At 38.1% G+C, this 18,552-nt stretch overlaps 1 protein-coding gene across 1 annotated transcript; it reads left to right on the forward strand.

Annotated features, from left to right (window-relative positions):
- The first annotated feature begins 5,398 nt into the window (after window positions 1-5,398).
- On the forward strand, window positions 5,399-5,725 carry LOC115759267. The gene has a single exon (XM_030700168.1). The coding sequence runs from the start codon at window positions 5,399-5,401 to the stop codon at window positions 5,723-5,725; it is 327 nt and encodes a 108-aa protein (XP_030556028.1).
- The last annotated feature ends 12,827 nt before the right edge of the window (window positions 5,726-18,552 follow it).

The following is an 18,552-nucleotide window of genomic DNA, read 5'->3' on the forward strand; positions in this document are numbered from 1 at the left end:
AAATAATGAAGAAGAAAACAAGCTACAGTTATACAATGAACACAAAAACCAGACAGAGCGGACTGCCCACGTACCGGCACGGACAAAAAGCCGCGCTGGGTGGCAACTCTGGCGATTTGCAGTTGCAAAAGGCGAAGACAACCGGCAACTGGTAACTGGTAGCTTGCAACTGGTCCGCGTGCCAAGTGTGCTGAAATTTACGAGCTGCTTTATGGCCGCACACGGACAGCAAAAGTGGACACGCGCACCCGCACACGCACACACACACACCAAACACACACTCACACAGACACACAACTGGAATTTTACTTTTATCCATTTAGGGTAAAAGTTTTCTTTTTGTTTTATTTTTGGCTCTTGATTACAGGCGGCTGTAAAATTTTATTGGTATTATCTCTGGGGCTCTTCACAGTTATTGATATTGATTAATTGTTAAAAAATGTATATTCCAAGTAATAAACGCATTTGCATGAAAATGCATTGTGGCTATTCATTATGCTCGAATGGAAACATCCAGTGGGAATACTCAATAGTTTCCCATTTTACAGTCAGGTTCTCAATACGCTGTTTCGCTAAACTGTTTTTGATTTGCAACTCCATTTGATGCAACTCGATAATTTATCGATATTTTCAAAATTCTTATCTCTAAGGTAATTTAAAAACTCTTAAGTAGCCAAATTCGAAATGGATTACCCTTTGACAAATAAGCTTCAGATATTCCAAATTAATTCTAAAAAGTGAACGTCTGACTATATTATATTATATATATATTCAAAAATTAGAATATAATGCGTTGCTATTATATATCTAAGCTGCTTATATTAGTATTTTTATATTTTATATCTAAAGGCTATTTTAAGCTTTAATATTCTTAGCCAAGTGTCCCCACAGCTGCCGCACACTAGTTGGCTCACCACAGAGAGAACACAATCAATTGTACGGTGGCAGCAAAAAGTATGCAGCTATAATAATTTTAATGCATACAAATACTATTACATTCAAATTGAACATATTTCACATATTTTCGTTTGTCAATTTGTGTTGTGGGCCACTAAATTAGGACACTCGCCGCAGGATATGAAACATAAAACCCGAAAATTAATATCATTAGTGTTTTATGTACATATGTAAACATATGTATTTACATAAACATATATTTTATAATAGTCAATTTGTGCGCATTTATTTTGCAGCTTGTAATGAGCTAATTTTGGCATTTGCATTTGCCATTTAACAAATCCCAATTGAAATATTTTGCCTAATTAAATAATGTGAGCACCGCTCTTTGGATAACTTATACGTTAGATATAACATACCAAATATGTATGTACAAACATGAAAATTCAGTTCACTTAATTGAAGAGCTGATAAACATACTGAGCACTCAAAGTGACTTGTGAAATTGACTAATTCGGCTTTCAGCGTATTTAATTGACGATTCAATGAGAAATATGAAGCTTTAAGATATGGCTTCAAGGACCTTTAATAATAAGAGAAATGAAGAAATGCTGGCCTTTGTAAGTCCACTTGATTTAACATTTCATATATTATGCATGCAGATTTTCTGATATTTTAAAACACTATCTTTGATTTTTATACAAGTCCTACGTTGGTAGCATTTCATGTGCTTTCATATCTCGTTACCTACATAAAGTGTTTAATGAGCTTTTTGTTAAAAGACTTCCGTGTTAAAAGCTTTTAGTTGCTTTTGAAGCTCAGCATTTAATTTATATAACCCATCCTTACGCTTTCAAGTGCTTTTAACGCTGTTGCTTAATATGTTCAGCAAGCTTTACGAAGCTTTATTGCAAGCTTATCATCTAAACAGCTGATTTAAAGCTTTTATGCTTTTTTATGCATGTTATTATGCGCTTGAGAATCTCGAAGCGAGAGAAAATCATAATCTTTAACATACGATCTAATTGTGCTAAGCTACTAAAATTTGATAAGTATGGAAGGGAGCAATACGTAAATCGCGATGCATACAATATAACGTAATATTGTATGGTTTGACATTCCGTAACATGTCGCACAGAGAAATTTATCTCGACTATCAATCAACAGAGAGACACTAATTGCAATTTGTGGTGATAGCACTGCACGAATGCGCTACACTGTGCTACACAATTTTTGTTTGCATTTTGCGGCACGCTTTTACCTCGCTGCTGGATGATGGATTTGTGTATGCGAGTTAAGCGATTGCCAAAAACCGCTCGACTCGCAGTACGAGACAATTTTACACATTCCGCACAACAGTCAATTTCCAGGTAATTCAATTGGTGGCGGTCGCGGCTGCTGTTGTGTGTATGTGTGCATTGTGTGTGTAACTGTGTGTGCACAGTTCGGCGAAATGCTCATTCAATATGCTGTACAGGTAGCTGCCTGTAGGCCGAGCAAAAACTGTTTGAAATATGTATTTATTCAAATGTTGTTAGCCTGTTGAAGGAACTGCCTGCGAGTTGGCCATTAAATAAACAGCTTTTGCCGAAAAGGCTTAGTTATTAGAGCTCTCAATATTATTATTATTATTGCGGTTGCTGTTCATTTGGCTTATATAATATCAATGTATGCAAATAGACCAATACGCTTTTGATCTCCATGCAGCAACTTTTGCAACTTCTCTTCTCAAGCAGTGAGGGATTTTGGCCACCTCGAGCTACCGTTTCGTTTGCCTGCCATTCGGTTCGGGCCAAGTCAGCAGCAAATACTCAATGTTGATGCCTTAGCATTTCGGGCTTACATACAAGCAAATATGGAATGTAGCTAACAAGGGTTCAACAAGCTTTGCGTAGCTACTGAGCATAAATAAGAAACGTGTTTAAATGCAAAGCAAGTGTAAGGACATTAATACAATGCAGCTTAATAATCTAGGAGATAGAGTTCTTAAGCACATAAGATTCCAAGAGCATTAACAAAAGCACACTCAATAAAAATTATTAAAATAAGAGAGATAATAAGTAATTTAAGCTTTTCATATAAATGAATCAATTCGGAGTATTTCGATAAAGAGTTTGAAAATGTTTTGAATGACTTTTAAAGCAATTCAACATTTTTATTTGCGGGCCTCAATGCTTTAAGGCAGTTATTTAAAAATTGCCAGGAATTTATGAAAAGTATTTTATAAAATTGTACTAAAGAACAAACTAAAACCTTGAAAAAATATTTGGTTTAAATTCCTCCTTTTAAGCAAGCGGGGGAAAAATGCATATGCAAAATGGGGAATAAAAATAAAGGAATATTTTCTTTTTTTTAACGTAAGCGTTAAATACAAGGTGCAAAGATGCACACAATGCAAAATAAATATGAATCGAATACAAGATAGAAAAAAAGAGTAAATTAAGTTGGAGCAAAAATAATTAAATGGAGATGAAACAAATTTGGATTGAGAAAAATAAATTTGTATATACAATAAATAAATAAATGCATATTTCAAGTAATTAATGACTGCAAAAGAAGCTCAGGTTCATTCATTGAATGCATTTAAAACACTCAGTGCGAGTCCTGGCGCATCCTCGCTGCGGCCGGCAGAAAGTCAATATTATTACGGTCAATGCGATACACAAGGAGCATTGATGGTGTCAGCCACAAAAAATGCGGCGATAAAAAATGCTTTCAATTAATTAAACACCCAAAAGCGACACAATAATAAAAATGCAATGCCCCGTAAAGAGAATGACCAGGCAGCCAGTTGAAATAACCAATGAACTCACGGACATCCCAGCACATCGAGCCAACACCAACAAAAATATGGACCACATTAACAACAACAACACGAATAACAACAACAAGAACAACAACAACAAAACGGCAACATTCGGTGGAAACAGCATGCTTACCTCGTGTGGCATGTGCGGCATGCAGCTCATTAATAATACAGATAATGTGTTTGGCAATCATTTCGGGTTGCATGCCACAAATGCTGCTGTGATTAACACATTGAACTCGGCAGCTGAACCAAACTGAGGCACATCCGAAGCGGCTTAACAGCTGCTGTTAACTAAATGTTAAACTCTTACGAATGTGTGCGTAAGTTTCTTGCCAAACACACATTAGAACTCAATCCTCAGCAACATAAGACTATGAGAATTTATGGAGCAGAGTCAAAGATAAGGTAGAAAAAGCTTGGATAGGCAAACAAGCATATATACATTGTCCTTCTTTGGAAATGTCTAAGGATTGACTGTCTCTCATTTTATGAAACGTTCTAGAGAGTGGCTTAGACATAGAAAACCATGTCGAAGTCTTAAAGTACCTTAATGTTTGTTCTCTTTGAGTATATACTGATACTTGAAGTATTATCTAAAATCAAAAAAAATTTGGCATATCTTGACAATGAAATCGGATATGTCAAGTTCACAAGTTCTTCCTTGATTTCAAGCTCACATAAGAACTGTTAAAACTGAACTAATTATCAGGGTCAATGACATTTTTGTCACATTAGAGCTCACATAACTATATTACAACTGAATCGATTTTCAGGTTATACATAACATACAGCTGCAAGCTGAAGCTTAATACCCTTGCGTAATACCCCCGTTCATTACTCTGTTTTCCGTTTGCAGTCGAATCGAAATGCAATCCGTTTATTCATAGTGAGAATCATATGTTTTGATTCAGAAATGAGCGTATAAAGCCCAAATGGATAATTAGCAGGGCGTCCAATGCTAATTTGTATAATTAAGTGAATTTATTTCAATCCTTTGAGCCGAATTCGTGCTGCAATGTCCTTTGAGCGAATGCAATTCATTTTAATTGCACTGCGGCAGCCAAATTCAAAGAACCTAAAAGAAAACCATTTGAAATGGCTGTAAAATGCCCAAAAACGGTAGCTGCAAAAATAAAAAAGTAATATATATATATATATATACCCTATATATAAATTCTTGTATAGCATAGAGGTGGAATTTTGTGGGTCACGAGCTCTTTAAATTTTTAGCATCGCATTTGGGCATGAGGCGACACGAGTTTATAGTTGTTCGCCAAATAAAATACAAATGAATGTGCTAGACGTGAGCTGAAAATTGTTGCGAAACTAATAGAATTTTTGACCAGCCAGCAGAGACCAGAAGAACTTTGGCCTGAGACACGAGCTAATCGCGTGGCCGAAACAAATGACACTTGCAGCTGGCTAGGATGCAGCCTGGCAGCAGGTAGCTCAGTCAGCCAGCTGCTCAAACTTCCCCCGAAAAGGAACAGGCGGAACTGTTTGGAATTTTCCAGAAACAATACAGATTTAGCCGAGCTGTAAAGTCAGGTAAAGAGAGGCTGGCTATAAAAATCAAAGGTTCTACGAGCAGGGCACGCATTCCGCTTCGTACGCACAAACCAAAAACAACCGAAAGTGCAGCCTAGAGTTCCTTAGTAGCTAGTACAAAAAGAAGAATCAAATACGGCAGATATGGCAGAGCAACTGTTCCCTGGTCTGGAGCGACCTCTTCCGCAGCTACCGTCCTTGCACTACACGCTCTTCGCCTATCGCGAGGAGCTGCGACGTCGCGACGCGCCCTTCATGAAGATGTCCACGATCAAGCTTCACCTAACCGATAATCTGATATTGCAAACGATTAAAAATATACGACTATTGGATACCATTGAGATCATGAACCTCAATCGCGAGATTGTCTTCAAGCGCAAGCTGACCAAGCAGATGCGGAAGGTGCGCAAGCTGGAGAAGATGGGACTCAATGTGGATCCGCGTCAGCTCAATGATTTGCAGTGGGACTAAGCCCGTGAAGAACAGCAGCAGATAACTGTGTACAACAAAAAAAAAAAAAAAAAAAAAACAAACAAAAAAACATACTCCAAGCATGTCAACAACTTAGTTAATAAGATCGCAAGTTTCTAAAACTCAGTTGTAAGCTGAATTTATATCAAATATGTAATTAAATGGAAATTTAATATTTTAATACATAAAAAAGAACATTTTTTTAAAATACAAATACAAATTTAAACTGAAAATTCTTTGTGCTATTTCTTTAAATGTGATAATTGTGTTCTTCTGCTGATAGTTTTCTACGATCTTGATTCGTATCCTTCAGAAATAATAATATTCTGATTCAACTGCAACAACATTTTTTGAATTTACAAACTTCAAATTCTGCGATATTACCATAACTTAAGAAAATGAAACTTTTTTTTTTTAATTTGAGTGCTTCTTGAAAACTGTTCAATTATCATAAATATTTATCTAAATTTAAATGTGTTACCCTAAAAAGTTATATTTTAGAAACATGAAATCTGAAATATGGAAATAAAGGTTGTTTTTAAAAGTAAGGAACTTCACACTCATAAATTTTCTTAGGATTAGAGCAAGACCTTTTGAATTCTAGAGTTAGGAAAAAATGACTTAAATATAGAAAATATTTATAAATATATATAAAGATCCAAGTGCTTCTATACAGATTCCGCAGTTCAATAATAATATTCATTGGTAACAAAATCTTAGAGAATTACCAATTTTAGCAACTGTATAAATTTTGGTATTTATTTATTTATCATTAGCACTTTGCTTCACACCATTTTCATTTTCATAAGTTCGCAATTCGTATAACCAAAAGAATTAATTACAACTATATTCTGTTGTTTTTTGCTTAATACATGTATAATAAATAATATATATTATAAATATATAATTATATCAATTTTGTCACATATTCACAACGTTTGAGAGCGAAATATAGGGTATACCCTAGTCACATATGCCTGCAACGTGGAATTAAGTGCAGTTTGGTTAATTGTCGATTACACTTTCAGGTACGCAGGCAAACTACAAATTGCCAGGCCTTATCTGTGCTAGACTGTGTATCTGCGTCCATACGCACACAAAGAGAGGCATGCGGCAAGGATGGTGTTTGATGCATCACTGCAGCCACTAATAGACTTCGTGGCAAAGCTAAGGGGCGTGCATGTATGTGTGTGCCGCAGATACAGCTTCACTTTTGGCAGAAGGCTTTTAGACATCAGAGCGAAAGGCTTCATTAGTAGAGCTCGATTTTCGTGAAAATGGGTCAGCGTTAAAAGTGGCAAAGGAGAAAGAGAGGGAGAGAGTGAGAGAGAGAGAGAAAAAGAGAGAGAGAGAGAGAGAGAGAGAGAGAGAGGGAGAGAAAGACAGAGAAAGAGAGAGGCGAAAGAGGATGAAAGAGAACTAACCTTATTTAGATAATTTGTTAAGCCGTAGCAGAAGGGCCGAATTTTGTTTTGTCTGTATTCAGTTGAGGTGGAAGAAAATATTTGTGCAAGGAACCTGATTTGTTAGCTTAATAAAATCCCTTAAAGATATTCACGGGACAAGGTATCGATGATTTAACACGTATGGACGTATGTTCATTTTAGGTCTGTAGCTCCTAGTATACAACTTTTTTTTTAATGAAAAATAAATGTATATAATTTACATATTAGCCAAGACTACGTTTAAACGAATTTATCAAAACTAAATTTATTATATTAAGAATGTGTAGTAGATAAATGAAAAATGTCGGCATAAATTATTCTGTGTTTATCCCTATTTATTTTGTTTTAATTATGACAAGCCAAAATTATATATAGGCAGAATTATTTCGGAAATATATTATAATATTTTTTCATATATTTATTATTTACTATTATTTTGTATGTATTTAGTATTAATATTTATTTATTTGTTCTTTTTTTTTTATTTACTATTTTCTTTTTATATATTTAATAGTTTATTTATTTACTCATTTATTTATTTTTTTAGTAGTTGTTTATCAATTTCATGTTTGCTTATGGTCGACAGAACGAAGTATAAGAATATAAAAAATGCTTAAGGCCCAATCAGAATACAAACAAATCTTATAACATCGACAAGAATAATAATTTTAAATTTTAATTTTAAAATTAAATGAAACTTTATAAAATGGATCGGGCAGAGATATAGTAATTGGAAATAACTGACCCGATGGGGGAAATTCCTGTAGCCCATCCGGCCAGCTAAGCTATGTTGAACTGCTCTCTTGTATAATATCTTAAGAATTACAAATATTGTTTGCCCTAGCCATAATTTAGGTGCTTTGGAAAACATTGTGAGCTCTTTGATGAGCTCTCAGGCACAGCTTTGGAGTTTTTAACAGCCTCAGGCGTGGGCTGCTGTTTGCATTTGAGTGCAGCTCTTAATGATTTAGCAAAGTTTTTCTGCCAGATGCACATTACATGCCGAACCACACCCACAAGCCGTTGCTGTATGTTGCGACCATAAAAACTTTGTCAACAAAACGACAACAACAGCAACTGCAGCAAAACACATGAAAAATGCAAGGCAAAGCGTAAATTGTAGTCGCAGCTGAAAGTTATTCCCTGTGTTTTTTGCTGTTTTTTTTTTTTGGCTTTTTCGCATATAAGTAAATAGAGGAGGGTGCTTGGCGGGCGGGGCAGACAGTGGATGTGGCGGTGCGTGTTTTAGTAATTTAGTGCGGCATTTGAAATGTCGTTTTTCGCGCTACTGTTAAAAAGGAAGCAACTGAGAACGCGACGCGAGAAGCGTAGAAGAGAGAAGCGGGCAGAGCATAAGCAATGGCATGTTAACATGCAAAACTACGCGATGTTCGGTTTGGTTCCGTTCTCTTCAGCTCTCTTCTCTTTTTGTTTTGCGGTGTGTGTGCAACTTCTGCAACCGCACTTTATGTGGCATGCCACCACGCATTTCTTATGTGAAACCCCGTACTCAACGCAGCTAGAGAATTATGCAAATGCCACACAATCTCTTAACAATTTGGTTATATGCGTAAGCAGCGCTCAGTAGGTAACATTTATAAACAGGCCTATTTCGATCTGTATCTAGTTCCTAATAGGGGCTGAGCCAGCTTGACCGAGGGTTAATATTTATCAACAGGCCTATTTGGAACTAGAACCAGTTTGAATTGACACGCTCATTTCAAACTGAAACTAGTTCCCAAAAGGAGCTAAGCCATCTTTAATCAAAGTTTACCATTTATTAACAGGTCTATTTCGAACTGAATTAATTCCCAAAACGAGCTGAAACATTTTTAATCTAAGGATAAACATTTATTAACAGGTCTATTTCGAACTGAAACTAGTTCCCAAAAGGAGCTGAATCTATTTCAATTGAGAATCAGCATCTATTAGCAGGACTATTGGGAACTGAAACTAATTCTCAAAAGGAACTGAACTGTCTTAACAAACGGTTTACATTTATTAAGGGGCCTATTTCAAACTTAAACTAGTTCCCTAGGTTCGCGTACAGCTTTGAGTTTGATAGTTTCAATAGTCGAAAGACTTTATTATACATCTCAGAAATATTATCTGGCTTATCTAAATATCACTGTTTGAAAAATATTTTTAAAAGTTGATTTAATTTTTATTGGAATTTAAATTGTTTCCGATTCAGATAATCGATGTTTCATTCTTAAACCAAAGTTTTCTATTCAAGCACTTTGAAGTTCTTTTGTGTAATCCTTACTGAGGGAGCTAGAGCTAAACTGGCCGACACACTGACTGAATGATTGACTGACTGAATGGCTGATAGATTGTCTGATGGATTGACAGAACGAGTTTAGTAAAATAAAAAAAAATACTTCAAGCTAGGCTAAGAAATCCAGAGCTTGTACATGCTGTGTACGCCATTGGCGAGTATTTTGATATTCTTGAGTTGAATATTTCTTTGGGAATTGCATTTCAAGTGGCCAAACCATGCAACAAATACGCGTAGCGAAGCGCACTGGAATGCATGTAATAGAAAATAGAAAATGACGCAAGAGCGAAAGAAAAATATTAATGCACAAAAAAGTTCACTGCAAAAAGTTGAAAGCGCAAAACTTTGCGCACTTCTGTCCAGGGTCTAAGCCAGAAAAAGGACCCCCATGCAGAAACAAAAACAAGAAAAACTGGCTGGCTGCTGCTGCCGCCGTTCACAATGGACCAAGTTGGAACCCAAAAAGTGGCTCAATGACAGAAATTTATCAGCGTACAGCGACTGACAGATGCGTGTCGAGTTCGTGTGCGTCGCATGTGAATATTGCGCATACGCAGAGTATTGCAGTTGGGCAAAATATTGAAATTTAGTTCTATGAAAGACATATCTTTAAGTGAGGGTATTTGTTCTTCATTTAAATAGGAGCATAGTCATAATAAAGTGTTAGGACCTAACAAGGCTTCGGTGGGAACCAAAGCAGCACATTTATAGATAAAATTAACTTACTTTACAGAAGAGTTGACTTTACACCCAAATTGAATATGAAAACTTTAAAATGTAATCGACTTGACTATAATTCGCAACATGTTCAAGTTTCATGCAAAGGCGATGAGCGTCTAGACCTAGAGTCTGCTCTTCGGGAGGGTCTACAAATAGCTATGCAGACGAGGTGCTCCATCTTTTTTGTTTCTGCCATATATAATAAAAATCTTGCTGCTATAAAAGCCCTCTTCACTACACAAATACCATATACATTCATTCTAATTATTTTAATAAAATTAAATTTAAATAAAATTGTATCACGCACTAAAATGTTGTGCTTTTCAAGTTCAAAAGCTAACACAAATAGTTGCCACATTTCAGTTTGCATAGATATTTGAAATATCCAAGAATTTGGCCCATACAATTTCGTTTTGAACATTTTACATGCAAGACCAAATTCTTCTTATTGCTGGGCACCCAACTGACCCGACACAATGTATACGAGTATGAGGCCCGAGGCCCGAAGCCTACCTAACCCCATCCGCCCATTGCCAGCTCACGTTTCTTGGGAGGCTGTGTGCCAGCCCACACCTCTGAACCATTGAGTGCCTGGCGCCCAGTCACAAGTCGCAAAATATTTTAACCTACACAAAAGCACGCAAAGAAGCAACAAGCTCCCAGCTCCTAAGCTCAAAGTGAACAAAATTCCTGGCGTGCCTGGGCCAACTACAGCCCATACCGCAAAACCACAGCCAGCAGCTAGATGGACTGGCAGAAGGGGGAGAGGGGAGCGGCCGCAATGTAGTGTAACGAAACTAGTCGTGACACAATTTTTGATGCAAATTGCAAAAGTCATGGCACTTGAGTGTTTCGGCTATTGCCTGATATCGATGCCATTCTCGGGGAGATAAAAAAAAGAAGAGGAAGGTAGGTGCTCGCAGAAGGCCAAAAATGTTCTGTCTGACTAGGTGATATGCATGCCTAGGCTAATAACATTATCGGCCCATAAAATTGTTGGCCAAAAAGAAAAAAAAGGGAGAACGAAATTATATATTATTAAATTTTACAAATGGTTCGGCTGCCAGGCACGCAAAACCGTTTTCCTTTTACAATAAAGTGCAAAGCGAGGCGGCAACGACAGAGCGGAAGAGCCCTCCACTAACCGCAGATAAATGAGACACTCGGGAACCGCTGGTGACAACAACAACAGCAACAACAACGGCAAGGATCTGAGGCTGGGGAGAAACTGGCAACAGGATATGTGCGACAGTGTTGGCCAAAATGCACATAAAAAACCGATACAATCCCAATTGAATCAATTGAATTGAATGACTAAGCAAGACCCTCGTCTGGGCCATAATGGTTAGGGTATGAGCGGCAGATGGGGGCATGCCCCACCGCCACACTTGCCGCAAAGACACTAAAATACCCAGCGAAAGGATTCCTGCGAGACGAACTGGGAAATAAAAATAAATTGAGGTTTTCAAGTGTCAGCCGTTTGCAGCATGTGTGTGGACATTGTTGATGGGTAAGGGGATAACGCGGGGCTAGCTTTAGAAACCATGGACACATGTTCGAGGCACAGTCGCAGCTAGTTTGATTTTGTTCTCTCCACTGTTTCCACTCAGCAATTTGCTCAATGATGCAATGCGGTAGGTTTATATTTATGATTTCTCAGATAAGTTAATGCAATCGCTGTCATTGAAATAAAAATATTAGAGAGCGGTTCGGCAAGTTCCGCGCAGAAAGAAGGAAAGTTAAGGAATGAAAAATTAGTAAAATAAAAATAATTATTTAAATCAATTTCCATTCAAGCAAAAAAATAATGGAGGGTACAATATCATATAATAATTATTTGCCAGAAAAACTTACATTATTTTTTTTTTACAATTCAAGGTTGAATTATAAATAATTTTAATAATATTTGTATACTTATTTATAATTTATTTATTAATCATTTATTGTTTGATCATTTATTTTGAAATTTGTTGTATTGAAAAGGTTACCTACATTTTGGAATATTCACTGGCATTCAAAAGCCCCTCGACCGCACCTCGCTAAACCACTTTTGTTTCAACGACTTCATTTTGGGCGGGGGACGCGTCAGAGAAAAAACTTCCGGGCAGACATTTGCAAAAAGAAATAGAGCGAGAGTAAGGGGGTGCTGGGAAAAAAAATTACGAGCAAAACTTTTGCAATTGAAAACAAAGTGAAAGAACCGAGCGCAACGCTGCGAGTGTGCACCGAGCTGTAAACAGTTCTCGGTTTCAGTGTCAGTAGCTCCCAGACTTGCAGTAACAGTTAGTTGCCGGCCCCCGATGAGGGGTCTGCATGCCACAAAAGTTACGGGCATGTTTTGCCAAAAAGTAAACGAAACAAATTCGCCCCAATGAAAGCGGGTTGTCAGAATCGCATTAGCTATTGATTCCTACACCTAGATAAGGCTGCGCAGCATGGAGTATATAAATGGGTCCAGGAATCGTTCAGCATAGCTGAATGCTGCGGTGACATCATCAGCAACTGACTGGGCCGACATCATCATTGGCGCCTAATGTAAATTACAAACATTGCAAATGCGTAACATGAAAAAACACTCAAGTGCGTTTGATAATGCTGACAGGATGTGCGTGAATTTGTCAGCATGTGTGCGTGTGCGCCTGTCTGCCGGAAGCGGATGTTATCAGATTTTCATTTTGATTCTCATGCGTGCCCACTCCATCCCCTACCCACCCCTACCCTAAAAGCCGTGAAATGGCATATGAAATTCAATATTAATAGTGTGCATATATTTGTCTGCATATGCGTTATCTTTGACCTTATAAACCTTATAAATTAAACAGTTGACATCGTTGTCTCTGCAATCACATGCCTCGAGTGTCCACCATGGCCACATTCTGCCTACTCAGTTTTACAGATGGATTTTGGGTGGACATGTCGCCTGCAGCTAGATATATGTAACTTAATCGTGCCCCTGGAGCATGTGGAAACTTTAAAAATGCAACATGCAACATGAGTCCAGTGGCTCAAATTATGCACACATGAAGTTGCCACAACTTTTCATTACAACAGCTCAGAGCCATTCATTCATTCAGCTGCTATGAATAGAACCAGAGCATCCCGGGACGTACCGGAGTAATGGCAGTTGCAATGGAGATGAACCCAGGGGCCAAGAGGCGCCACTTCTCCTGCGCAGCTTTGATACTTTGCCACAAACAAACAACAACAACAACAAAATGGGGCAAACTAATGAACTCCGTTCTGGACAGCTTCGCACTGGTCACCAACCAATGACAAAATGCTAAAAAGGAAAAAAAAAACAAGCTAAAACGAGGCAAAATGTTGCCTCCATTTGCTTTTTGTGTGCTGTGAGCGGCCCTGTCATAAATATTCTATATAAATATGGAAAATATAAAATTAAATTTAATATCTATGACCACAGGACATTGTGTTCGCAATGCATGTCCCCACGACTGCCGACAGCGTCAGCCAGCATGTTATTAGGACATACTGCTGAAAGCACATTACAAAGATATTCCAATAAGTAATTACTACCAGCTGCATCGGCAATAATATATATATAGTGGAGCAGGCTCAAGGGTCTTGGGAACGATGTCCTACTTGCCCAAATTAAAAGACAAGTCCCTTAAGGAAGGTTCCTTACATATTAAAATGATGTGCACTTCAACTATTTTGTGATTTTCAGTTAATACATGTTGCTGCTTGAAATCCCTTCGAAGTACTTTGGGTTAAGGATGTTTTCGGACTCGACTGGATCATAATTCAGCAGCGAATTGATGGGAACATTGCCTTTAATCGTAGCTGGACTGGAAAAACTGCATCTAATCACAAATGCACACCCACACGAGTTGAATAGTCGGTTAATTGATTTTAATAATCGAAAGTATTTTACTCGCCAATGGGTTTCAGAAATTTAAAACTCATATTCCTTCTTATTCTTGTGAAAAAAGGTTAGTAAATGTTTGCATAGTTATTTGAAGCGAATATTTATAGATTCCAGGAGCCTTTAATATATATTTTGGATTAATGATTCTTCCCAAGCAACCAAGGACATAATTTTCTTTTATATTTGTTAATATGAGTAACTAATTATTTATATAATGTAAAAAAACATACATATTTTCTTCAGTTGTGCACTTTCCCTTTAGCATTTGCCGTAACAACGTGCTTGGGAATTCGATAACTTGGAGTGTTGCCCAGCCAACGATCTATCCTCCACTCGAATAGCGCCAAGACAATGTGCCTCTAATATTGCAATCGATATTGAATTAATTAATACAATCTCTTTGGTATTTTTCTTTAAAAAAACTTATTTTAATTTAATTATTAATCTTTGTATTTGTAATCTGAGTTGACCCCAGTTGCAAGCTCGATTTGTGATATTTAATTTGGTTCACATTAAATTTGTTTTTGGTTGCTTTTTGGGAATTTGTTGCCGTTTACAGAATTTATTTTCTAAGTATTCAGCATGGCACTTCAGATATGCCATGCCTGCTTAGTTGAGTGCACTTGGGCAGCCACTGGGCTGTTATTTCATTGGATTGCTATTCATGGCTCGGTTGTTTCTGCCCCAGCCTCTCCAATTGCCGTCTAGCAATACAGAGAAAAAAAATAAGAAAACAAAAAACTGGTTCACGTTTTCTTCATGCTCATTATCCTGTAGATTATTCGGTACTTTACAGTGCTCAGTGCGATAATAACGATGATGCTGCCAAGGACGCTGTTGAGAGAGCGATACGAACTGCTTTCTGGCTTTTGGCTTGTGATTCGAATTCTGGGAATGGCAATGGGATTGAGATTGAGACGGGTCGCGAAGGGCACGGGACGGAACGGGCACCGGTCCGGGCTGCTTAATGTAGTTGGGTCTCGTCCTTGTTGCTGCTGTCGCCGCTTGTTGATGATGATGCACTTGATATTTGCCGTATGAATGCAGCGAACGAGAGATCTTTCGCTCGCTCTCTTTGCCATTTAAAGCACATTAAGGTTTGCCCTCGGTCCATACTTGTGTATATATATATATATTACGACTCAAGAGTTCCGGGCTTTTGTTGTCGCTGGCTCGACTTTTACTGCACATTGTCCGTGTCCACTTGTGCGACGGCTCCTTGCGTTTCAGCTTTGCCAGCTTTTTGTGGATTATTTCGCATTTACTGTGTGCCTTAGCTCCTATACAATCCACATCGCCTGCCAGCTTCAGTTAATTTTTGGCCATTTAAATGTTAAATATTTTGAGGATTTATGCACTTGCCTGCGTCCCTCCTGCACGCCCTACATCCCATTCAGTCGCACATTTTACCTCGTAAATCCTGCCAGTGTGTGTATTTGTGTGCGTGACACCTTCCCCGGCCCAACCACCCACACACAGACGGCAGTTGCCGCCCTTGTGCCCAGCTAATGGAGCTGCCGCCTGTCGCGCTCCGTCGCCAATGCCGACGTCAAGCTGTTGTCATCATCGCCGCTAATCCCTCGTTTGAGTGGCAAATGCCGCACCAGTGTCCGGACGAGCATCGGCTACAGCCGGCCACCCGTCCATTCGCGCTGCTGATGTCCGGCTTAGGTAATGGCAATTTAATAAGCTCCTAAACGTTGGCCCCGCCAGCTCTCTGCGGACACGTTGGCGACCAAAATCGCCCAAATACATAGAAGATAAACCCTTGCTCTGACCCGTATTTCTGCGGGTTTATCGTATAAACCCAAAATGTTGGTATCTTAAAATAGTCACATATTTTCTGGAAGCGGAATTCGTATTTTAAAACGATTTTTCTACAAGAATTTATTTACAATATTTATGTCCATTTAAAATTTGGTAATTAGGGTTTACTGGTAACGTGCACTAGGAAATAGCTCCGACGTAATAAAGTAAATAAAAATTAAGTCAAATAAAGTCAACCTGCCTTGAAAGCGATCCCCTTATAATAAAAAAATAGTGTATGTTTAAGACCTGAAAACGGTTAAAACAAACGCTTTTTCCATAGTGTAAGGCTCTAGGAAGAATAAGCCCAATCGCTTTGTGTGTATATGAGGGAATTCGAGTATTCCCTATTAATGTTCCTTTTTTTTTCAAAGCACAAAAATGTATTTTAAGAGGAATTAAAGTATTGCCAACAAGTAAGTTGCAAGTCCTAATCGTTTTATGCAATAAAAGCGAGTCGATTAACAATTAGATTAGATTCAAATTTGTACACCTACGAGTGGCACAAGAGTCCGAGACAATTGCAGCTGGCACAGAGTGTGCCGGCATTGAGCTATATGCGACAGCGAGAATAAAGACTGAAAGGATGAAAAGGACAACTCAGAAAGTCGACAAGCGTAAAATTGACAAACGTTTTTGGCCAAAATGCTGGCGAATGCAGACAACATGCCAAAAGGGTTAACAAAGGCGCCAACAACAGAAACAACAATGCAAACTCTCGGAGCTGCACGCTGCTTGAGCCTGTTGACAATTGTTAGTGAGACATTGACTGAGTGTCAGGCAGGAGCTGGAGAACAGGAGAGCAGCAGGATAGCAGAGTGGGGGGCAGGCAGCCCGTTCCGACGGACGTTTTAATGACATTCAAAGTGTTAAGTCGAGTGGCCGGTTGGCCATGCCCGAGTACGAGCCAGAACCCGAACCGGACCCGGAGCCGGAGCCGGAGCCTTACATCCTACATCCTTGCACAAACTTTGAGCGTTGCCAGAGTGCATTCTTGTTGACTTACTGACACTTTGACACTGCCACTGGGCCATAATGTACGAGTGGTTGTTGCAACTGGAAATTAGGGGCACAAAAGCTGCTCCTAAGCTAAACGGGTTGTTTAGTCTTGGGCAAATGTGTCTCGTCTAGTTGCTCGCCATTGTGCCAGACAGATCTGGCTGCTCATTATTCAGCTCATTTGCATGCAACTCATTCGGTGTCTAATGTCAGGCAAACACACACATTTCTCTACTTTTTTCCCCCTTTTTTTTGTTGGCCATCAAAAGGGTAGAGCTTGTGGGTCTTATCTGCATTATGGTCTGCATTTGACATTCAAAACCATAGAAAAGGCGAGAATTCTGGCATAGCGCCAGTTGTGTGCCCTTACCGCTGCTTATAAAACAAATTTTTATAAGTACTTGGGCAGGTACAAACTTTCCATTTATTAAAAAAAAGGTTTAACTTTTCGTCAGTTAAAGATTGCCTTAAAAAATAAACCGCAGTAGATCTCATTAACATACTATAAATATTGCTGTTAATCTCTATTGTGAAAAATAGGAGAGAGCTTTTGATGTTAACTGTTAACATGCAAAATCGAATGGCTCTGTTAGAGTAAAATATATAATTAAGCCAGATATATATAATAGCCAGTCTGCAGTAAATAAGAAACATACAACAAACAAACAGCGTTAAGGAATGTTGCTGGACTTAACATAGCTAAATCGTAAAAACAGTAAGACATTTGAGAGTGAGAGTCTCATTACATAAATAATTGGCAAAACATTAAGATATATATATAGATCTTTAACTGAAAAATTAAACTCATTTGTAAATCAACCTAATCAAAACGGATACTAAAACTAAAAATAATTTCAGATGCGTTGCAAATTCCATGCAATATTTATATAACCCTGTTTATCGTATGCCTAGAACAATTTCATAAGCCAAGATTTACCAGACAACTGTCGGAGATTGGACATTCGCATTCAGCATCCTTTGTGCTGCTGCCGCCTTGTAATCGCATTTGTCGACTCGGCCTAACCAAGTTGCAGGCCAAATGCAATAAAATCATGGCCAGCAATTGTAGTCTAAATAGATTTTGTGCAGCCGCCTCTGCCCTCAAAAAAAGAGCTCTAAAGGCAAACAAACAATGCCAAAATGAAAATTAAGTGCCTGTTGCGGGTTAGATTTGGATTTCGGACAAAATGCGCTGCGTCCAGACAGTTTGGTCAAGGTCTCAGCTTATGCTTTTTGCTCTGCATGCTGGTAATTAAATTGTCAAGTTGGCATTTCAACCAGAAACCAGAAACCTGCAACCTGCAACCTGCAAGTCACGCATTGTTGACTCTAGATTGAATTAAGCACAAGTCTTTATCCATGTTTAACAAATTTGTCATTTATGCATTCAACATTTGCACAGAAGCTTTTGCAATTCCTTTTTAAAATTCATGAGAACAAAAGCGTTATCTTCTCGCATCTACAAAAATACATTTCAAATTGTAAACACCAGACAGAACTTTAGATTAAATTGGCCTTGCATTTGTGAGTGTTTAGTATGCGCACTTCGAACATTATTTTATTTCTATAAAACTCAATCGGTATTATTTGTAAATATTAAATAGCCGGGGAACTCCCTCAAGTTCGTATATAAATTATTTGTTTACATCTAGCTTCTAATTCTTTAATAAATATTTTTATGAATACCTAAATT

This window comes from Drosophila novamexicana, unplaced genomic scaffold (assembly GCF_003285875.2).
Source record: "Drosophila novamexicana strain 15010-1031.04,08,12 unplaced genomic scaffold, DnovRS2.1 tig00000193-arrow-pilon, whole genome shotgun sequence".
NCBI classification, from domain to species: Eukaryota; Metazoa; Arthropoda; class Insecta; order Diptera; family Drosophilidae; genus Drosophila; species Drosophila novamexicana.

What these genes read in the sequence shown, in the direction of transcription:
- LOC115759267 (XM_030700168.1), top strand. Translation starts at nt 5,399, where the DNA reads ATGGCAGAGCAACTGTTCCCTGGTCTGGAGCGACCTCTTCCGCAGCTA.